Here is a 24444-nt window from a genome sequence, read left to right as displayed (position 1 = left end):
ATTCCTCTGAAAGAGAGTTGACACAACAAACACTGTCCATCCGTCCATCACTTTAGTCCAAACAGAAACGTCTCAACAACTACTGGATGGATTAAGATGGACTGTGCAGATATTCGTGGTCCCCAGAGGATAAATCCTACTAACTTTAGTAATCCCCCCTCCTGCAGCTCCACCAGCAGGTCAATATTTTACCAGTATGTACTTATGCTTTTCAATAACTCAGCTTCTACCAGATGGGTTGGCACACAATTTTGTTTCTCAGATATTGTACCCTAATGACTCTGGTGACCCCCCTGACTTTCCCTCTAGCACCACCATGAGATGGACATGTGTGGCTTTGAGCAGAATGCCTGAGCTATTAGATGGCTTGCCATAGCATTTGGTATTTGGCATAGGCATAGATTTTGGGGGGGATATCCCTCCCACCCCAATATTTAGAAGAGGTAGATTTGTCCCCCCTAATAAAATATGAAAGACAACCCACTTCCCAAAAAAAGGTTAAAAATAACCATTCAGGGGGCTTTGTAAAGAAAACTAGAACTGTGTCTACCTGTGTCTTACTTTTCGGGGGGGTTAAAGAACACAACAGGCAGTGAGAAATAAAGATTTAAACTTTGAAGCTTTTGGCTTTAACGAGGTCTCGTTCTTTAACAGATTTCTTGTTGAGAGGTACATGATTCCTAAAAAGAAAAACATCTCGGAACATGATGTTTTGAACAAGCGGAAAGTTTTGAATAATAATGAATAATTTCCTTTACATAAATAAAGACGTGTGCACCATAAATTGCATAAAAATTCACCAGAATGCAAAACATTTAAGTGTTTGACCCGAAATATTTTATGGTGGAGAGTCAAAAAATACCTGCAAGAATATTGACATTACCATCAGCCTCAAGTACTAGGGAGCGAATGTTAGCATGCTACCAAAGCCCGCTGTGCCTCAGTAGCAAGGTAGACTGCATTCTTACAGGCTGCGGTGAATTTGCTGACCACCTAAAGTGACAGATAAAAATCTAGAAATAAAGGAAAATATAGTTGAAATGTTCATTTTATTTAGTCATGTTCCAGCAGGTAAGAATTCATTACACAAAACACACCACACTACATTTTACTTTTAATGTTTCACAAACATCAATGATCACAGTATTCATTTTTAGAGACTTCATTATACAGAATGTCTATGGTCACACTTCTGAATTCAACCAGAATTAACTCAGTTCATGAACTGACTGGACCTGGTAATTCTTGGTGGATTTTTTCCTTTAAAAAACAATGTTTTCAGAATATGTATAGCAAATAATAATATAAAAAAAATTATTTGTAGCATGAATACACAGGAGGTAAATAATCAATATCCAGTAAATGCCTTAAGTAATCAATTAGCATGGATTCATTAATAAATGCAAGCATTTTTTTTAATCAGGGAAACCCTATTGTGTGTAAAATAATCCAGAGCAGCCAGTGGTGCTGGGTCTCTACACCATCACAGAGGTCAGACTGATGTCTCCAGTGATCTCCAGAGTGGTGATGTGTTGGAAGTGAGTGAAACGATGCTTATAGGTGTGCTGCTGCATCCCATTGGCCACGATCCTGAAGGCTTGTTTCTCACAACAGATAGTCAGCTGAAAGAAAAAAAAGAGCATTTTACAATCACATCTTTGAAAGAGCGTCCCTGATAAAAGTCAAACTAATAAACTCGCCACAGTGTCTTTTTTAATACTACCACTAGGAGTACCAATGTCCCACACATCAGGGTTTTAACCCTCCTGTTGTCCTTGGGTCAAATTTGACCCATTTTAAAAGTTTCAGAAATTTGGGTTTCTTTCAAGCAAATTCCCTAAAAATAACAAAAACAGTACAATTAAGGATCAGTTCACCACTTTCATTGAATTTTGGATGTTTTATAAACATTTTATAGCATTTGATAAAAAACAAAAAACAGTATCCTGACTGAAATTTGACAGTCTGTGATTTTCCACTCAATTGTAACTATTTGTCAAAATAATACTTAGTTTCAACTTTTCATTTTCCATTTAAACCAGGATAACAACAAGTTGCATTAACAACGGGAAGACAACACAACGGTTAAGACATGTCAGAATCACAATCAGAAAAGGTTTTATTGCCACAATAAGTAGACTTAGGTGGAATTTGCCTGGGTGAAAGGTGCATACATAAACAAACAAACAAACATATTAAACATTAATATAAAATAAACAATAAATACAGAAAAAAATATATATATACATACAAAGTAACTGTTGCATAAGAAAAAAGGCTGAATGGGTTGAGTGCAACATTTGCAAAGAATATATAGGGTGTTTGGCTCAAGTCTGGGAAGCAGTGGGCCAGAAAAGAAATGAATCTCTCCTACTGAAACTTGGAATATTGATGCAAGATATATATATATATATATATATATATATATATATATATATATATGCTAGGGGTGGGGGAAAAAATTGATACAGCATAGTATCGCAATATTTTCCGTGGCAATACTGTATCGATACACAGACGCCAAGTATTGATCTATTATTATGTATGTGTTGGTCAATTTGTCTGCTTGACAATCCCATTTTGCAGCAATAAAATTGGAGTGAGATGAACAAACAGAGAAGTGTATCTTTTTAGATAAAACATATTTTGACAAAGTTTCCTTTTGGAGACATCATTTGAAATTGGGAAAAATTTGAAGTTGGAAAAAAGGTAACAAATTGCAATATATCGCAGAATATTGCAATATGTTTAAAATCGCAATAATATTGTATTGTGACATAAGTATCGTGATGATATTGTATCGTGACATGAGCATCATGATGCTATCGTATGGTGACATAAGCATCGTGATGATATCGTATTGTGGCATAAGTACCGCGACATAAGTATCGTGATATCGTACCGTGACATAAGTATCGTGATATCATATCACGACATAAGTATCCTGATATCGTATCACGACACAAGTATCGTGATATTGTATCGTGACATAAGTATCGTGACATCGCATCGCGACATAAGTATCGTGACATGAGCATCGTGATGATATTGTATCGTGACATAAGTATCGCGATATCATATCGTGACATAAGTATCGTGATATTGTATCGTGACATAAGTATCGTGATGATAGCATATCGCGACATAAGTATCCTGATATCGTATCGTGACATAAGTATCGTGATGATAGCATATCGCGACATAAGTATCGTGATGGTATTGTATCGTGACATGAGCATCGTGATGCTATCGTATCGTGACATAAGTATCGTGATGATAGCATATCGCGACATAAGTATCCTGATATCGTATCGTGACATAAGTATCGTGATGATATTGTATTGTGACATAAGTAGCGTGATGATATTGTATCGTGACATGAGCATCGTGATGCTATCATATCGTGACATAAGTATCGTGATGATATTGCATCGTGACATAAGCATCGTGATGATATTGTATCGTGACATAAGTACCGTGATGATATCGTATCGTGGCATAAGTATCGTGATGATATCGTATCGTGGCATAAGTATTGTGATGATATCGTATCGTGACATAAGTATCGTGATGATATCGTATTGTGACATGAGCATCGTGATGCTATTGTATCGCAACATAAGTATCGCGACATAAGTACCGTGATGATATTGTATCGTGAGGCCTCTGGTGATTCCCACCCAAAATACATGCTAGGAATATCTGTTAAATAATGCTGTCAACTAAACGAAAGCACAAAAGAAGATTTGTCCTTTAAACACATAGGCCTCCTTATTGAGGACATGATTGCAATTCCTTCAAACTGGACTGGACCTGCTGTAAACCCACGAGAGCCGGAGACTCATTCATTTGTTTTGAATGTGAAAGGTTACCTAAATCAGTCAGATGATGTCTGTATGTGTTGACCAGCATAATGTCTCCGTGTGATTCCCTCACTTTAGCGCATCACACTGACATTTAGTCCAGCAGAGGAACAAAACATTACATTACATGTCATTTAGCTGATGCTTTTATCCAAAGTGTCCTCCAATAACTGCATTCAACCATGAAGGTACAAACCCCAAACAGCAGGAATCGAGTATAAGTACATTAGCTTCAAAAAAGCCAAACTACGAAGAGCCACATGCAAGTGCAATTTTTTAATTTTGTAAAATATATAGTATCATCTTTTTAGCTGAGATGCTGTCGAAAGAGATGCCTGCAGCGGAAAGATATATACACTTTCAGACCAGGGTCTCTATAGGTTTCACCATGTCAAATTGAAGACTTTTTAAGACCATTATGAATGAAATTTAAGATCCTCACAACAACCCAAAAAAAAAGACAGATGTCCGAATCCAGAAACATTGTCAATAATTCCCCAATTTGCTCACTGGCATTATCGGACTGGTGTCTGGATTGGCTGCAATATAAGTTGCATGTTGGTCTCATTTGTAGTCCTAATACAGCAAATTATATTTGGACTAGCAACAGAAAGAACTACAATACCACGGAATTAAAAAAAAACATTCTAAAGCGCTGTGGGAGCATTTCAGTGAGCATTAGAGGTAGCGTTGCATTGACGTAGGGAAATTAAGACCTGTTAAAAAATTGTAAGACCTAGAACACAATACTTCAGCGAATTTAAGACTTTCTAAGGCCTAGAATTTAGATTTTTAAATTTTAGACTTTTTTAGACTTTTTAAGACCCCGCGGAAACCCTGAGTAGTAAATGTGGGCCAATCACCAGTGACGTTCGCCCTCCACCTGGTCAGTGTGTGCAATCAGTGAAGTGTTTGCAGTGTTACCGTGAAAGGTTTCCCCCGATGGAAGGGCATCCCGCCGCCGCGCTCCTCTGCGCCCCACTGGTCCCCCTGCTTGGTGTTCCGAACCACAGTGTTCTCGTCAAAACGTGGGTTATAATGCAGAGCAATGCCAGATAAATAGCTCAGATTCACAGTGAACCTGAGAGGAAACACAGAGGAGAGAGAGGGAGTACAACATGACACTAGGCCTCGGCATCAATGCTCTTACAAGCCATGTTTCCATCCAGACGTTTTTATGCAAATAAAGTAATATCAAATGAAAAACGCCTTACGGAAACGTTTGATCTCATCGGATTTTCTCTTAATTGGTTAACGGCTTATGTGATAAACGCTGATGGAAACGTAATTTGCCGAATAAATAATGAATTGCAATTATGTTTTAGGTCATTTTATGGTTGCAACGAAGAAGACGACGTTTTAGGTAATTTCCGCCACGTATTTACACTTTCTTTGCAGACACGGTGGGTGTGAGGAGACGAGGGAGACTTTTTAAATTAGCATTGCCTACAATGGCCAGATACACCCAGATGTGTTGAAAAGGGAGAGCAACTGTAGTATAGGAGGTATGGCAAAATATCTGGCAAATACAATATTTAACAAATTTGAATCCTCTCGTAGTATATATTGTCATATTGGCCAACTCTGGCCTGACACACGTCTTATAAACTGCACACATAGAAAAATAACTTAATTTTCATTACATATCTGCCAAGACAGGAATTTGAGTTTGAGTTTCCTTCTCTGGGTGGCAACTGGAATGATAGTGCATCACCAGACTGCTTCAGTAAAATTTGGGAAACTGGCAAAACTAGATATTAGAATGAGGAAACACACAGCAAGTGAACAAACCCTGGCACAGAAACACTGAACAGAAAGCAGAGTTCATACAACAAGAATCAGTCAGTCATGGCACGAGAAGGGTAAACCAGATCCTGACAATCTACATTATGTATTCCATGATACAGTAAGTCTGCTGTGGTCTGGGGTTCTGTGAATAAGAATATAGTCTGAGGCAGGGCAGCAATTTCACGCCATGCCTCCTAAGTTTGGCCTTACGCCCCTCAAAAATGATGTGCCCTGCTCCAGCTGTTTTCACTGTTTTCTCCTCTGCCTCTTTCCTGTCAATACGCTTTAGTGTCTTTTGTTGAGACAAAGACAGAAATATGCATATGAATTTTTTTTGTCAGATTTAAAAAGTTTTATGAATCTCAATCATTGCGGAGCTGGAGGCGCACAAGCCTTATTTCCACTCCTGCAGTTTGCCTTAAATGGAGGGAAAACACCCTTAAAGTCTTAAACTCTCTGGTTAAAGTTGTCCAGTTGAGTAAAGAAACTAGGGTAGTAATTGGTAAGCTGTGAGGTGTGGAGGAGTGGCATACATTAGGGGTGCACGATTCAGAAAATGTCACGATTCGATTCAATATCGATTTTTAGGCTGATTCGATTCAAAATCGATTTTCGATTCAAAAAACGATTCACAGTATGTAAATGTAGTTACTTTTCCCATGTGATTGCAGTAAAAATTTGAATCGATTTTTGGAATTTTATGAATTGATTTTGAATCGGTAGAGCTTGAATCGCGATTCAAATGTGAATCGATTTTTTTGCACACCCCTAGCAGACATGGCTGCACATCTTTGGCCTATAGGTAAAGGTGTGGCCTGGGGCTACATGTATAGTCAAACAGTTTAAAACTGCAAGAACTCCACTAGTTTACGAACACAGTCCTCAGTCTTGATGTGAAGTGGGATGTTGTGTTTTCATTTCTACAAGGTTGGTTTCAAAGTGAGATCCAGCAACAATAAGTAATCAAGTCAGACCTTGTGGCATTGGGGTTAACAGTCCCCTGAATAGTGATGGTCCTGCCAGATGTCAGTCCACCACTGATGTTGCTCTGGTATGGAACAACCTGTACAGAGACCCAATGGGAAATTGAATGAATTATACAAATACACTTATTATCCATTCTAGTTAAATTAACAATGAGTATCATTAATTTATAGATCAAAGATGATGAAACTGACAGTGATGCAATGTGCCTCTGAAATCACTAATGAAACACACCTGCTGTGACATCACTGACTAGGGTGTGGCCAAAAAAGCACTGTGCTTCAAAGTGTAAATGTGTGGAGAGCATTGCAGCAGCAGTAGGGCTGCAAATTATTTTCATTGTCCATTAATCTGTTGATTATTTTCTTGCTTAATCTTTGCAGCTCTACTTGACAAAACTATTTCTATCACTTTTCATGTAAACAACTGTGTGCAAGACTGTCATGGTTGTGGTTTTCAGTTGTGGGTTTTCCTGTTTTATTTTGTCAATTCATTCCCTGTGTGTTGCTGTTTCCCTGTTATTTGTTCATGGTTATGTTTTACCCGTGTTCGTTCTGTGTTTTGTTTTCCTAGTTCCATCCTTGTGTATGTTTCATGCTTTAGTTTCCTGTTTTATTTTGTAGTCTGTTTCTCCTGTGTCACGTCTTGTTTGATTTCCTGCCTTGTGTTTTCCCGCCTTTGTGATTGTGTGCCCTGCCCTGATGTGTCCCACCTGTTCATCGTCCCTTGTTACTATGCTTGTTACCTCATGTATTTAGTCTCTGAGCTTCCTTTGTCTTTTGTCAGAGCATTTTTTGTTACTCCCTACGTCTCTCCTTACCTTGGGTTAAAGTGTGTCGGCGTTGTTCAGCAGTTGTTGGATATGTGAGTGGAAATACATCTAACAAGCTACCGCACATCCAGCGCCATCACCCAGATTGCCAATCACTGGAACGACAACATTTTTTTTCCAACTTCTACTCCCTACAGTGCTTAACCAGCCTTTAGATACAAATAATTAAAGTTAAATTAAAGGGAGAAGAGCTTAATACAGGCTACTCTTTTTGTTTACTTTAAGTTTTTATTTTTGTATTCCTCCTGAAAGTGACTTTATTTTGTGGTTGTTAGTCGACTAATCAAAAAATAATCGCTAGATTAATCGTTTGGGACAGAGATTGTCTGAAAGTGGTAACCCCATATTTAAGCATCATCGTCTCCCCTCTCAATGACGGCCGGCTTTTTTACTACACCTTCCAGTGTGGCCAACTCAAACCATATGCCCTATGTTGTGTTCTGTGTACCTGCCCTCGGGTTCTTTAGGAGTGTCCCAAAGCTGATGTCTCTGTAGACACATAAAACTGAATTTAGCTGGCTAACAAGCCAAACTAGATTAATGGTATGCTTAACATTTTAGGATTAAACATCTACCACATAAATAAAATTCAATTCACCTCCACTTGAGGGATGGGATGGAGGCAGAAATCAGACACAGATTCCTCTAAATCTGGACAAATGAAACCAACATGGCGACTTTAACTTAACCAATAAGGTTTTTGCTGCCCCAGAGCAGCTCTGTAAAATGTCCGTAGAACTGTAACTCCACCCTGCCTGATACTCACAGGCATTGCTGGAGGAAATCCAGGCTGGGAGGGGAACCCAGGCTGTGAGGGGAACCCAGGCTGCGAGGGGAACCCAGGCTGAGATGGAAACCCAGGCTGAGAAGGAAATCCAGGCTGAGTTGGAAATCCAGGTTGCGGGGGAAACCCTGGATAAGAAGGGAAGCCAGCCTGGGTGGGATAGGCTACTTGTGCAGCAAACGCAGGCTGTGCAGGGAATGCCATCTGTCCAGGAATTTGAAGACAAAAGAAAACAACTTTAATCTCATTACCCTTTCTGTAATGCTGTTCACGTACTCTACATGTTGATTCATTTAGTAGGTTTGTGATTATTTGTAATGAGAGCATTAACGTAAATGAAACACCATTAATCCCATACTTGATGCATTAATGCAGCATCCTCACCATAGGGTTCTGGAAGGCAATGGAGGAAATTTCTACTTTCCCGCTGACTGAGATGGTGTCCACCAGGTGAAATGGGATACGGTGTCTGTACTCCATAAAGTGGCAGCCATTGACATTCAGCTGGGGAGAAAATATGGAATTTTATTTGGGTCTCATTTCTGAGCTACAAAAATATTTTTGCATGCACAAATCTTTCTATAAATAATAGCAACCTGAACAGAGTGTATGTTTTGTACTCCATCTAGTTACCATCTCTGACTGCTTCCCCAAATAATCCCATGAGCAATTGGATTGAAGACTGCAAATCATAAAATAACTACCGGTACTCCAATTCTGATGGGCCGAAATTGTGGCTCATTGTAAAACTCTCAGATTAAGTGCAGGCAAACTTGAGAGGTTATTATGTTTTTTGTTTACTTTAAATTATTCTTTGAATGATATTTTCTAATTGTTGTACTTCATAATGACCTGTTGTGCACTCACAGATGAGAAACACACAGGATTTGTAAATGTAGTGAAATCTGCCTGAATGAAATTTCTACAATTTTGTACTCGGACAAAACTAAAGCCGCTTTCACACAAGCAATGCAATTCTGTAATTATCTAGACATTACCTGGCGGAGCTGTTTGTGAGAACGCAAATGTCCAAACCAGTCAGATCGGACCCTAGCACAAAATCCGAGTTATCTCAGATTGAGCCAAAAGTGTGTAGGGCTTTTCAACCAAAAGCGGCAACGCCACCACTGTGCTCTGAAGCCCATTTTTTCCAAGGCTTGTGCCGCCCAACAACAGTGTTTTGACCTGGTTGAACTTGAGCACAGTCCGCTGTAGATCTAAAAGGCCCTTGAGAATTCACAGTGAGCCGTCGTGATGACATTTATTGCCGCTCACACAACACCGGGAGGAAAACAAACATCCGAGGGTGAAGAAGAAGGGCGATTTACATAAAGAAGCCAAGGAAAATGTCTAACTGGAGAGATGATAAGATTCAGGAGCTTCTGTCCGGTAAGGGCTGACGCCGAAACCGTCAGACGAATTCAAGGATTGCCAAGAGACTTTATGACCAAATTACAAACGGCTCTGTAATGCAATGTAATGGCTGCTGCACGCTCTACCAGGCACCACCCCTTGTCTAAACCAAACAGTGTATTTCCAGTAAGTGAGAAAGCGTCTGATACGGACAATCTCCTGTTATATGCTACATGTGTGAAAGGGGAACTACGGACAATGTTGGGACCCGATACCTTGGACATTCACTGTCCAGAGTTTGTATGTGAAAATGGCTTTAGTGGATCATTTTCATTTCCAACAATTTTGGCCCTTCAGACCTGGTAGGAATCACGTGTGACTGTGATAGTGAGGCTGAAGGTAGAGCCAGCAGGAAATGGCGAGTTTTGGTTCCTCTCTTCTGCTCCCCAACTGCCATTCTGTAAGGTGTTGGTAACCACATAACCGGGGTGGCTGTCATATCGTGGGTTAATGTGGACAGCAATGTCCGCATTGGTCCTGGAACCACACTGTAAATTCACATGGAACCTGGAGAAAAACAGAAGTCCTCATTTAATGGTCTACAAGAAACTATCACTATTAAGCTTTTTTATTATAAGAATTGTGTGTAAATGGCCAAAACATGGTTACTTATTTTTTTATGTTGCAAGCTACCCTAATAGTGAAGAGAACCAAATGGTTTTTGACCATTAATGGCACTACGGAGCAATGTTAAGATGAGGGGATCCCTGTTATTTTGTATCTCATGGTCTAAATAGTGAAAGAACATGTATGTGCAAAAGCATGTGGTTGTTCACATTCATGTGCAACCGACCAAACGCCATGCAGTGATGAAGACCATGGCATACAGTCAAAATCTCCATAACAAATGAGTAAATGAGTTCACATGTCTTCTCAACAGCTTTGCAAATGTTGGAGGAGGAAGCAAATAACTCTCCCCTAAACTCAGTTTACAAGAAACTCAATACCTTTAACATGTCTTAACATACAGTGAGGAAAATAAGTATTTGAACACCCTGCTATTTTGCAAGTTCTCCTACTTAGAAATCATGGAGGGGTCTGAAATTGTCATCGTAGGTGCATGTCCACTGTGAGAGACATAATCTAAAAAAAAAAAATCCAGAAATCACAATGTATGATTTTTTAACTATTTGTATGATACAGCTGCAAATAAGTATTTGAACACCTGAGAAAATCAATGTTAATATTTGGTACAGTAGCCTTTGTTTGCAATTACAGAGGTCAAATGTTTCCTGTAGTTTTTCACCAGGTTTGCACACACTGCAGGAGGGATTTTGGCCCACTCCTCCACACAGATCTTCTCTAGATCAGTCAGGTTTCTGGGCTGTCGCTGAGAAACACGGAGTTTGAGCTCCCTCCAAAGATTCTCTATTGGGTTTAGGTCTGGAGACTGGCTAGGCCACGCCAGAACCTTGATATGCTTCTTACAGAGCCACTCCTTGGTTATCCTGGCTGTGTGCTTCGGGTCATTGTCATGTTGGAAGACCCAGCCTCGACCCATCTTCAATGCTCTAACTGAGGGAAGGAGGTTGTTCCCCAAAATCTCGCAATACATGGCCCCGGTCATCCTCTCCTTAATACAGTGCAGTCGCCCTGTCCCATGTGCAGAAAAACACCCCCAAAGCATGATGCTACCACCCCCATGCTTCACAGTAGGGATGGTGTTCTTGGGATGGTACTCATCATTCTTCTTCCTCCAAACACGGTTAGTGGAATTATGACCAAAAAGTTCTATTTTGGTCTCATCTGACCACATGACTTTCTCCCATGACTCCTCTGGATCATCCAAATGGTCATTGGCAAACTTAAGACGGGCCTTGACATGTGCTGGTTTAAGCAGGGGAACCTTCCGTGCCATGCATGATTTCAAACCATGATGTCTTAACTTTGGAAACGGTGGTCCCAGCTCTTTTCAGGTCATTGATCAGCTCCTCCCGTGTAGTTCTGGGCTGATTTCTCACCTTTCTTAGGATCATTGAGACCCCACGAGGTGAGATCTTGCATGGAGCCCCAGTCCGAGGGAGATTGACAGTCATGTTTAGCTTCTTCCATTTTCTAATGATTGCTCCAACAGTGGACCTTTTTTCACCAAGCTGCTTGGCAATTTCCCCGTAACCCTTTCCAGCCTTGTGGAGGTGTACAATTTTGTCTCTAGTGTCTTTGGACAGCTCTTTGGTCTTGGCCATGTTAGTAGTTGGATTCTTACTGATTGTATGGGGTGGACAGGTGTCTTTATGCAGCTAACGACCTCAAACAGGTGCATCGAATTTAGGATAATAAATGGAGTGGAGGTGGACATTTTAAAGGCAGACTAACAGGTCTTTGAAGGTCAGAATTCTAGCTGATAGACAGGTGTTCAAATACTTATTATATGTGCAGCTGTATCATACAAATAAATAGTTAAAAAAATCATATATTGTGATTTCTGGATTTTATTTTTTTTAGATTATGTCTCTCACAGTGGACATGCACCTACGATGACAATTTCAGACCCCTCCATGATTTCTAAGTGGGAGAACTTGCAAAATAGCAGGGTGTTCAAATACTTATTTTCTTCACTGTACATTCTTTAGAAAATCCCAATGAAATTAAATTATTACAAAGCCCCCCTTGTTTTTTTGTACTTTACTGCGACCATATCTAAGGACTAACAGCTGAGCGATAAAATGATGAAAAGAGCAGTCTGACCTATCAGCTCCAGGAAGGACTCGTCCACTGACGTTGATGGACTTCCCCTCCTGCAGACCACCGTGGATTGATCCAGTGAAGGGGAGTCTCTACAAAGGACAGGAATTTACAAGTTAATGGCTGTGTTTCATTCTAACTGCAAACTTGTTATTGCTAGTATGAAGCCGCTTGAGGCAATTTTGTGATTTGTGACAGTAGGCTTTGGATTTTGGGATAAAATGGATAAACATGGTTCCTACTGTACATAGCTTAGTTTAAAGATGCTCTAAGCGATGTTGGGTGACGGCACTTCTTGTTGACGTTCAAAGTATTTTCAAACAAAACGAGGCTAGCTAACCCCTCCCTCCTCCTCATCCTGTCCCCTCTCCCTCCCTTCCGTGCTTCCGCGTACTAACCCCCCCCCCCAACCCCCACCCCCAAATCCTTCTTGTTGGTTACTGGCTGGAACACTGGAAGACTGTTTGTTATGTTTGGTGGGGCAGTTTGGCCAGTTTGTTTTTGTTGGCGTTTGTGGAGCCTGGGCTGTCTACAGAGACTGCGTCTTTTTACAGTGTGTTCAGGGGACAGGCAGCTCGCGGATAGTGAGGAGAGAAAAAAACGCTTAGAGCACCTTTAAGTTAACATCAACCACAGAATTTTGGTAAACATAGTAAAAAAAAACGCAAGTGAAATAAAATGTGATTCAGTTGACAGTTGTGGCATGCTCTTGCTTCTAAAGACATGAACATGGATGGCCAGGATACTGCTGCTTATAGACCATGTGGCAACCTGGTTCCTAAATGCTTCACAATTGTATTTATTCTCTTAACCATTTTTCAAATACTTTTGTTTTATTATCATGTGCTGTATCATTAGCCTAATACTTTACACTGTTGTTGTATCATTATTACTTTCATGATTCTACTGTTGTACTCTTGACAAATGTTAATCTACTGTGTACAAATGTAACATTTATTTTGGTGACTATGGGGCGAAATAATCGTTCATAATCTGTGTTTACCTTTTACTTCTTGGAATCAACTATACACTCAGGACCAGCTGCTAGCAGTGGAGAAACCCACATGACAGATACAGGTAATGACTCTGAGTTGGGGCGTCTTGGTTAGTGCTGCCCAGTAGGGTTGCACGATATTGACAAAATGAGATATTGCGATATCGATTATGAATATTGCGATATCGATATTAATTTCGATATTTTTAAACATAATTAAAATTACAAAAGTTACGGGAAAATGCATCAAAATAGATTCATAACAAATAAAACAAGTTTTCTTACAACACAAGGTTTATTTCAACTGATGGTCATATTGGACTGGTCCAACATGTGTCTACAGAACAGGACATGTTTTACTGGTTGGACAGTATAAATATATAAATAAAGAGAACAGGACATGTTTTACTAGTTGGACAGTATAAAATATATAAATAAAGAGAACAGGACATGTTTTACTGGTTGGACAGTATAAATATATAAATAAAGAGAACAGGACATGTTTTACTGGTTGGACAGTATAAAATATATAAATAAAGAGAACAGGACACGTTTTACTGGTTGGACAGTATAAAATAAATAAATAAAGAGAACAGGACATGTTTTACTGGTTGGACAGTATAAATATATAAATAAAGAGAATAGGACATGTTTTACTGGTTGTACAGTATAAAATATATAAATAAGGACCATGTCTACAGAACAGGACATGTTTTACTGGTTGGACAGTATAAAATATATAAATAAGGACCATGTCTACAGAACTGGACATGTTCTACTGGTTGGACTGTATAAAATATATAAATAAAGAGAACAGGACATGTTTTACTGGTTGGACTGTATAAAATATATAAATAAAGAGAACAGGACATGTTTTACTGGTTGGACTGTATAAAATATATAAATAAAGAGAACGGGACATGTTTTACTGGTTGGACTGTATAAAATATATAAATAAAGAGAACAGGACATGTTTTACTGATTGGACTGTATAAAATATATAAATAAAGAGAACAGGACATGTTTTACTGGTTGGACTGTATAAAATATATAAATAAAGAGAACAGGACACAACTTTTCTTTCTCTTCTCTGATTTGTTCCGTTTTGTTGTCTCTATCTATTTCTTCACTTTCACTGTCACTCTGTTGAAATATGCACACGTCACACTCCATAGGATTTGTCACATAATGGACCCGTGCGCTGACGTGCACTACCATGTGCAAGTGGCACGGTAACTGGCCGATGAAACATGATCATTATCAGCGTTTCAAGCGAGCTCTAAATCAAACACAACTAAGCCACACAGCTAACGGACGGGACGCAGCGCTGCACAAAATAAACAAAATAGTGCATACTAATTGCGACACTTTCGATATATTGCGATAACAATATTGAGTCGATATATCTTGCACCCCTCGATATAATATTGCGCAATGTGATATTGCGATAACGATATCAAGTCGATATATCCAAAGAATTTCTAATAAGGGAAGAAGTTCCACTCTCTCGTTACTTCCGGCTTCTGAACTGGTTGCAGTTCCACCAGAGTTCCATATAGGGGGCGCTCACAGGCCAGTGCAGAATGAATGGGACTCTATGGAGCTATACCCTTCAAAATCCACTTTTCTCAGAATATAATTTTTTGTCTAGTAATTTGAATGTTGCATTTGAAAGGGGAGGCTAAGAAAATACACACTGCTGGGTGTTAGATTTTTTTAAAGTGGCTTTTTGGTTCTAAAAAGCCATTTAAAATGTCAATGACGTCATACACATATACGGCCAGAGATTCTGCTTTACGGCAAGCTCTGAGTCACTTCCTTTTTTCTCTCGAGGCATCGACAACACAGCTGACAGGTTAGGCTCTCCCTGTCAATACACGTGCTAGAAAGAGGTTTGCTAATGTTTTAAAGACCACGCCGAAATATTCACTCTGGCATTCTGGTTCTGCTTCGGATGCCGTCAAGCGCGATCTCCGATCGTAATCAGTCCTTCACTGACCAATCAGCATTCATTAGCAGAAGGCTAGCGTGTTATGGGCAACAACGACTCAACCTGTAACAAATCAAAAGGGCATAAGTACTCGTTCATTCAACTTTTGACCTATAATCCATGTTGAACTTGCAAAAACTACAATCAAATCTGAGATTTCTCAACGACAATCAGGCGAAAGAGACAAATTTAGCCGTCTAGCTCCATAGGGTCCCATTCATTTTGCACTGGACCGTGATCACCCCCAGTGGAACTCTGGTGGAACTGCAACCAAAGTAGGTACAATGGGGCTGAATAGGGAGTGGAACGGCTTTCCGTAGATGGGCTTTGATATATCTTGCACCCTTAATGCCCAGGATGGTTGGGATTGGTTTAAAGAAATACAAACAAGCCAGTAAAAACTTGGCAGGCTGTAAAATGTGACAGCTTATCTACGGTTCTGTCTGTGAACAAACCATCTGGCTCGTCACGTTATTAACCACCATGACACCTGAAGCCAAAATCACACATTGTGTGACGCTAAAGCTGCTGCGGTTTCCTTCTCTCGGGGCAGGATGCGACAGTTAATGCAGATTCCGGAAGCAGCACTCTATAACTCTTTATTTAGACTACAAAATACGAAAATATGATCAATAAAGTGTAGCTTACTCTGGGAAACAAACACGTTGAAATAGTTTAATATTAGGCTATTATTTATTTATTTAGGTTATCTATCGAATTTAAGAGTAGATGTTATGCATAAAAGGTCTGGCAGGTATAGGCTACTGTTTTCGACATAACTTTGACGATCAGCAAAGAAACAGATTGTCAAGAGTTTCCTGCAGCCAGCCGACTAACGGGACTAACCTAGTGGGTATAAGTTAGCAGCAGGTTTGATATTCGCCGGATATTCGTTTTCGACTTACCCCCGATTCAGTTTCTTCAATAAAATTCCACTACATTACGAGTGTAGTATGTTGAGGACAGTTTAGGACACTGTATAAAAAAAATGACAATGGTATTTCTCGTTGCTACCGATTTACGAGCGACAACAGCACTTCAATCTACGTTCCGGCTGTTGGCTGAGTTAGGGACCGTCTACAAATTACAGTGCTCAGGCTGGTGACATATAGACTTATGGGATTCTTTCAGGAAAGAAATCACCAAAAATCATCTTTTGTAATTCTGATTACTGTAGTAGTAGCCAATGGTGGTCTGCTAGTTACTACAGGTCATATTTTTGTCATATGTCACATTATAGTGAAACAGGATGGAATTAAAAGTTTAAAATATTCACCAAAAATCAACAAAGGTACATTTCCTCATTCTGATTGCTGTAGTAGTTGCCAAAGGCAGGGTGCTACGTACTACATGTCATATTTTTGTCATATGTCACATTACAGTGAAACAGTATGCAATTAAAAGATTAAAATATTCACCAAAAATCAACAAAAGTACATTTTCTCATTCTGATTGCTGTAGTAGTTGCCAAAGGCAGGGTGCTACGTACTACAGGTCATATTTTTGTCATATGTCACATTACAGTGAAACAGTATGCAATTAAAAGATTAAATTATTCACCAAAAATCAACAAAAGTACATTTCCTCATTCTGATTGCTGTAGTAGTTGCCAAAGGCAGGGTGCTACGTACTACAGGTCATATTTTTGTCATATGTCACATTACAGTGAAACAGGATGGAATTAATTGTTTAAAATTCAATGAAAAGACATTTTCACATTCTGTTTGATGTAATGGGCTTGTTGCTAGGCTGCTACTTAATGTAATGTAATTTTTTAGTGTAACAGGACGGGAATAATTATAAAAAAAACACACCAAGGGCATTGTTAACAAGTCATTTTTTAATTACAGAGTAGTAAAGAAGGGTGGATGTAGGCATGGTTCTTAAACAAAAACAAAGCCCAGTGATGAATAAAAATACATGTTCTTATTCTCTTGGATGTAGTTGCCAGAGTATGTCTTATTACAGGTCAGATGACATTATCAGATCATTTATCAAAAGGAGTTGATGGAATAGACATTTTCCTGTTTTGGTTACCTCATTTCCTTGTTTGTTGAATAAGATCCCCTTAATTAGTATTTTTTTCCTCTTTCATTTTGTGGAGCTTAATTTTCTTATTCACTATACTTTTGTTATTCAACCCCTATAGGGCAATATGACCCCAAAATGATCTCACTTTGTAGAATAAACAACATAGAACAAAATCTGTCATGAATAGCCTATAGCTAAGAGACTTGTATTTCTTAACAAAACATAAATAAAAAATATAAATAACATAATATTTATAATAATAAGCAACACTTAAATAAAGATATAAATAAAGTAATAAATAATAGGCAGCGACACTTAAATAAAAAAAAAAAATACTGTAATAATAAATAAGAGGCAGAAAAGATAAATAAAAATAAACATAATAAATAATATAATAATGAATCTTTCACGTTGACTTTTCCTCTAACCTTGCCCCACAAAACTTTTACATCGTCACGGATTTTCTCTTTCCCAGTCTTCTATCTTCTACTACAGAATGTAATTTATTAGTAGACAATTGTGAATTGTGAATATTTTAATCTTTTAATTGCATACTGTTTCACTGTAATGTGACATATGACAAAAATATGACCTGTAGTACATAGCACCCTGCCTTTGGCAACTACTACAGCAATCAGAATGAGGAAATGTACTTTTGTTGATTTTTGGTGAATAATTTAATCTTTTAATTGCATACTGTTTCACTGTAATGTGACATATGACAAAAATATGACCTGTAGTACGTAGCACCCTGCCTTTGGCAACTACTACAGCAATCAGAATGAGGAAATGTACCTTTGTTGATTTTTGGTGAATATTTTAAACTTTTAATTCCATCCTGTTTCACTATAATGTGACATATGACAAAAATATGACATGTAGTAACTAGCAGACCACCATTGGCTACTACTACAGTAATCAGAATTACAAAAGATGATTTTTGGTGATTTCTTTCCTGAAAGAATTCCATAAGTCTATATGTCACCAGCCTGAGTACTGTAATTTGTAGACGGTCCCTAACTCAGCCAACAGCCAGAACGTAGATTGGAGTGCTGTTGTCGCTCGTAAATCGGTAGCAACGAGAAATACCATTGTCATTTTTTTTTATACAGTGTCCTAAACTGTCCTCAACATACTACTGCTAACTTATACCCGCTGACGAACCTGAGAAAATTAACCCCGAGCAGGAGCAGCGCCTTCATACATCATCACATCGTTTCCCTGGAACATAAAGACAAGTTTGAATCACTTACTGGGTTATAAAAAGGTGTCTGCTGCTGATGGAAGGCCATTGTCCCAAACTGAATTGCGCAGGTTTGCTGAGCGGCAGGAAGAGTGCAGCGGACAAAATGGGAGACTTTTACAAGTAGCCTAACGTTTTTTTTTATCCCACATAGGTTTCGATTTCGCAAAGTAGGCGGTGTTTAAGAAACAACAGTCCTATCAATACAGCTGATAACAAGAGAAACGCTACTCACAGGCTGCATTTATTAGGTCGACGTGTTATATTTTGTTTAAACATTATCTTACCAAGTTAAGTCAATCAACTTCATAACAGCTTGAAGGGTTGCGCTTTCGTTTCCTTGATTCATGAAGATTTCCTGTGGCTTCATCCAGCTGCCTGTCTCTGCCTTGTTAAAGTATGTAGAAGCCTACATATAGCCTGTAGCCTTTCAGATAACTGTTGGTTATGGAGGCTCAGTGGTGGAATAAAACCAAGTACATTTACTCCAGTACTTACACTAAGTAGGCTACAAATGTCGAGGTACTTGTACTTTACTTGAGTCTTTTCTTTTCATGCCACTTTCTACTTCTACTACATATCAGAGAGAAATATTGTACTCAGTGGTGGAGGAAGTACTGAATCTCAGTACTTAAGTAAAAGTACAAATAACCAGAGACATATTTACTTTAGTAAAAGTAGAAGTACCACAATGACAACCCTACTTAAGTAAAAGTAAAAAGTACCTGATTTTAAATGTACTTTAAGTATTAAAAGTAAAAGTACTTGCATAACGATTATTCTCTTAATGTCTATATTCTAATAATTAAAAGAAAAACAGTATGGGCTGTGGCATTTTAATTAAGTTAGTTTTAGGTTAATGTAATTGGGCTTACCATCTGTGGCCCAGTTTACATTCTGACTTACAATTCTGGTTATCTATCAGTGTTTTTAAGATAAATATACGGGTTGTATATTAAACCTATGTGAACGGATGCTTCACATATGACCAAGCAGAGTATCTTTAGATTTTTGCACACAAAACACATTATTATAAATGAAACTAGCCAACAATATAAGGGCCTACAAGTCCAGCTGAAATGATTAGACCATTAAACACACAACTGTTTGGATCCTTTCCACTTTCTAAAATGGGAGGATTTTTCTGCATTGAGTACTTTTAATACTTTAAGTAAATTTTCCTGATGATACTTTCACTTAAGTAACATTTCAGCGCAGGACTTTTACTTGTAAAAGAGTATTTTTACAGTGTGGTATTAGTACTTTTAAGTAAAGGCTCTGAATACGTCTTCCAACACTGCTGTTGGTCCATCTTTGTGAAAAACACAGTTCTCACTGTTTCAGTGTAGAAGTTTTGTCACCTTTTACTTAATCTCACATGTGTCATTATGTTCCTTCCTGCATTCACACTTTAATTTAAAGGTAGGTCTTCCCATCAGTTCTAGGAAATGTCATCAACTAGCCCAGTGGTTTTCAAAGTGGGGTCCTTAAGTGGGTTCCAGGGGGTCCCCAGCAAAAAGGGCAATCATTTATTATCACTATAATTACATCCATAAGTAACACGATGACTGCACTGTAAAACTTTACAGACCTATTTAGTTATGTCCACTTATTTCTTATTTTTAACTGAACGAGCTTATACAAGTTGTGGATTTTGAACTCAACTTTATGAGTTTTTGAAAGTTAAACTTGCATTTATTCATTGGGTCATCTATTTAAATTTTTTGTCAGATATGTATGTGTTGATTGAACTTGGGTGTATAAGTTAAGTTATCAGTTGAAAAAAAGGAGGTAGTACCTGTCAACGACTTGTGAATTGTGAATTTGGCATTTCGCTCTTCTCAAATTGAAATGGAAAGTACTTTTCAAAAGTCAAACGTTTAGCTCCGCCCACATTTAGCCCAACCCCGATCTGCGTACTGCAGTCTGGTGCAATTGGTTCATTGGCTGGTCAATTCCCATGATGCAAGGCGGTAAATAGAGTTGTGTTAAAATTTGCTGAAAAGTTTGCAGTTTGTACAAAATACAAATGTAACTTTATGAATGCCATTTATTAAACGTGTCTGCTTAGAATGTAGTGTTTTGTTGCCTGGTAATTGTCATTGTTGTGCTGGTTTACATTTGTAACCATAAGTTAAGTGACTGTTACGTTTGATGAGAAGAGCTGGAGTATTGTAGTGTTAGTCATTAAGCAGTAGTAGGTTTCCTTCAGTCATTAATCTGCAGTGTGTTACTTCATTAGTGACTCTTTTATATGAAGTGATGCAAGATTAGTGGCTTTAGAGGGACCCCTATTTTGCATAGGACCCTCCCTGGGCTGGCTGCACTCATGCTGTCTCTGCTATTAATGTTATGTTGTTTTAACTTGGAGCTGTGAGTTGTAATAATGCAGTGAAGTATGTCTGTTATACTAGGCAAGGAAGGTCTCTTGCATTATTAAAGAAAATCAATTATTTGTTTTAACTTAAAGTATGAAGTTAAACCAAGTAATAAAATGTTAAATCAACTAAAAGAACAACTTTTACAAAACTAGAACACTGTAGTTACATCAACCTCATTAACTTTCATTTCTAAGTTGAAACAAAGGCAGTCTTCAAGTTGAGTGAACTTTGATTTTCAAGGCAGCAGGTGAACTTGCATTTCCAAGTTAAACTACCATGAAATGTCTTACAGTGTGATGAATGTATGACTGTTTTGGTCATGGGTTTCATACACTTTTTGTAATGAAAACATCTAAAAGCAAACATCCTATCAGATGGGGGACCCTGGGACAAAATCCTATCAGATGGGGGTCCGTGGTCTAATTTATTTCAGTTTGGGGTCCTTGACATGAAAAAGTTTAGGAACCTTCTGAACTAGCCATACTGTTAATGGCTCTGATGTTGCGTTTTTCTTACAGTGTATCATATTTATTTCCTGTGTGGGCTGTTGGTTTGAAAACAGGCGTCAGGTGTTTTACATAGACGGAAATCCAATCTGCGGCCCTTTGCTGCATGTCGCAATGTCATAAAATCCCCAACAACAACAAAAAAATGTCCAGCTTGTACAGCTGTATGAGAGGACATATTTGGATGGACTTCATTCAATTAAAAAGCCAGGAAAGTGACGTGAAAGAAAACAGAATTTTGTGGCAGCACAAACCTGAGCCAGGGCTAGAAAACAGAAAGGTGTGACATCATATCGTCAACTTCCTAAATAATGGCCTAAGTGGATCTTTTGACAAAAATGGTAAAATTCCCTACATCCTCAGTTGAACAGGTCATGTAATTCTACACCTTTAGTATAATGGCCTATGTCAAGAGTGTGACTTAGGCCATTTTATTTTGCCTAAGTCAAAAGACAATGTGACATAGGCAATTTTACAAGCTTTTCAAAATGGCAGCCGCTTCAAGAAGAACAAAAATCTACCACTCTATCACTGAAGTTATTTCCATGATTCAGGGCTCGTCCCCAATTGGTAAGTGATGAGATTTCTGTGCATGTGAACACACTGATTGTGACAGAGTTGAAGATTTAAAATTGCCTAAGTCACAAAGGCATTTGTTCCTCTTATGTTGCATAATTGACAGACATTGTTATTAGTATGTCAATAGTCATCCATTGTCATAACATTTTTGAGTGAAACTATTAATAAATATATATTCCGTATTTGGTTCAGTTTTTTTTTTTTCTGAAAAACCTGAAAAAATGACTTTTTTTAGGAAGGTGACGATATATAAGTCTAAAGTCAGTTAGCCCAAAGGTTTCCGGCCAGGAGACTGCAGGATGTCAGAAAAGGAAGTGAATCATTGGAGCAGGGAGTGTTGTTGACTCTGAGAGATTAACTACTTTAGTGTGGACTTTGGATCCAAACTATCCAAAAGTATTCAAAACATTTGGGATGATAAAAGTAACAGTAACATCAGGTTATATTTGAATATATAACCAACTTTAAAAGGAAGTAATAAGAAAAGTAAGAACAACAACATGCATAAATATGCAAAAATTACCACAAAGACTTAAAAAAAAGCCTTGTCTAAAATGTTTAAATGTATAACTGCACATATTTCATTGATAATACTAAACCGGCCATTTTACTTGTAATAGAGCATGTCTACACCAAAGCATTGCTTAACGTGAGGTTAGTAATCCTCAGTAAGAGAATTAGAGAAGTTTCAAGTGTCATGTGCCTCCCAGGAGAGAACTGACTGGTTTTACAGGAGGTCACAGAGAGCAGTAACATGACTGCAGATAGGATACACATACAAATCGTGGCATGTTTCCATTCACCGGGTCAATGAGTCAAGGAAAGAACAACAAGCATTTGCAATTTGTAAAACCTTCCTTTTTTATGACCATTGTCAAATATCCTGACAAAGTGAGAAAGGCGAAGTGGTAATCACAACAATGATAAACCAAATACTTCTGCTATTGAAGCCCAGTCCTTCTGGCCTCTTTTGTCTTCCTCTTACTGTAAAACTGTGTGACATTCGTTCCAGCCCTAATTTATGGCTGGACGGCTGTGGGATGGCAGGATGGCTATGGCTTAGTGGTAGAGTGGTTGCCTGCCAATTGGAAGGCTGGTGGTTAGATCCCTGCAGACTAGAAAAGCGCTATAAAAATGATTATGGTGTAAATATTTATACTGAAGTATGAATTGCTAAAGTAGAGACATTTTAAAAGTTGTCATGACCAATGGCCATACAGTATATGTTTTGAGGCCAATGACATTTGACTGACTCAATACCTGTCAAAAACCAATCATCTAATTCACATGAATTTAATTGTTAAATTCAAATTCTGACAGTGAAACAAGTCATTTCGGTTTGTGACGCTCGGAAAAATGTATCCACTGATTTACAGACTTGTTTTTGTCACTGCACTAACAACTTTTTAGCACCTGTTTGGAAGGAGATGGAATCTAGGGGAAGAATGTAAACGTATTTGTGATGCAGGCAACTTCCTTCTTAGGAAGCTCCTCACTGCCAGGTGAAAAGAAGCATCTGGTGACTGTGAATTGGGCGACAAACTTGATTTCAGAAGTTGTACAGTTGGTCTTGACATTTTGTGAGTTTATTTTGTTAACTGAAAAAGCTAACAGAGCTTAGCGAAGTTGCTGCTCACACGCAATGCATCCTGGTACATGTAGGCACAGCTGCCACGGTTCTGCAAGCAGGAGCAATATAGCACACACTGGGAAAAATAATAAATAATCCATGGGCACCTGGGTAGCTCACCTATATAGAGGTTCCCTCTTTAACGCAGCAGCCGCAGGTTTGACTGCGGCCTTTTGCTGCATGTTATTCCCCCTCTCTCTCCCCTTTCATGTCTTCAGATGTCCTATATAAATAAAGGCCCAAAAAATAATCTTTAAAATAAATAAATACTCCATTTTGTCCTGAGGGCTGTCTTAAGACAATATGGTATACTCGGCACATGGACAACCTTTGTTTCATTTTTTTACATTTCAGTTGCAACCCGTTCTTACTCCCAACTCGTAAAATACAGACGCTTGGTCAGTGTCTCTCAGCCTCTGATACCGATGCAAAGATCCCCCTTCAGCGTCTGTATGGAACGCATCGAGCAGAGCAGCAGCTCGACCGCGGCGCTGTAAGATGACGTAGTGTTAAGAGGGACAACGGTAGAGAGTAGTATGAAAGACTGAAATGTCCTGGTAGTCAGCTGCAAATATGGCTTGACCCCAAAAAAATTCTAACAAAATATTTCTCAGTGGTTTACAGTAGTATCAGATGTACTTAAAAACATACTAAAAGTTTACCAAAGTTTGACTCCAAGAAAGGCCCCATTTTCAAAATGGAGGCCGTCAGGTCCTTAAAATGACCATTGTTAGAATATAT

At 38.6% G+C, this 24444-nt stretch overlaps 1 protein-coding gene across 3 annotated transcripts; it reads right to left on the bottom strand.

Annotated features, from left to right (window-relative positions):
* Nucleotides 1–1097: 1097 nt before the first annotated feature.
* On the bottom strand, nucleotides 1098–18869 carry LOC116041161 (galectin-9-like). Of its 3 annotated transcripts, none has more exons than XM_031287051.2 (9): nucleotides 18618–18869; nucleotides 12353–12441; nucleotides 9964–10171; nucleotides 8636–8755; nucleotides 8297–8455; nucleotides 8234–8260; nucleotides 6626–6714; nucleotides 4788–4944; nucleotides 1098–1622 (listed from the first exon to the last, which is right to left on the bottom strand). In XM_031287051.2, the coding sequence occupies exons 1-9, from the start codon at nucleotides 18654–18656 to the stop codon at nucleotides 1476–1478; spliced, it is 1035 nt and encodes a 344-aa protein (XP_031142911.1). In that variant the 5' UTR covers nucleotides 18657–18869; the 3' UTR covers nucleotides 1098–1475. The 3 variants fall into 3 exon arrangements, with proteins under 3 accessions (XP_031142911.1, XP_031142912.1, XP_031142910.1); XM_031287052.2 differs by having other exon boundaries at nucleotides 8234–8252; nucleotides 8307–8455; XM_031287050.2 differs by having other exon boundaries at nucleotides 8234–8455.
* Nucleotides 18870–24444: the final 5575 nt, after the last annotated feature.

The sequence above is a fragment of the Sander lucioperca genome, chromosome 5, assembly GCF_008315115.2.
Source record: "Sander lucioperca isolate FBNREF2018 chromosome 5, SLUC_FBN_1.2, whole genome shotgun sequence".
Taxonomy (NCBI): Eukaryota; Metazoa; Chordata; class Actinopteri; order Perciformes; family Percidae; genus Sander; species Sander lucioperca.
Note: the sequence above shows the minus strand (reverse complement) of the source record. Positions and strands in the feature narration are given on the sequence as shown.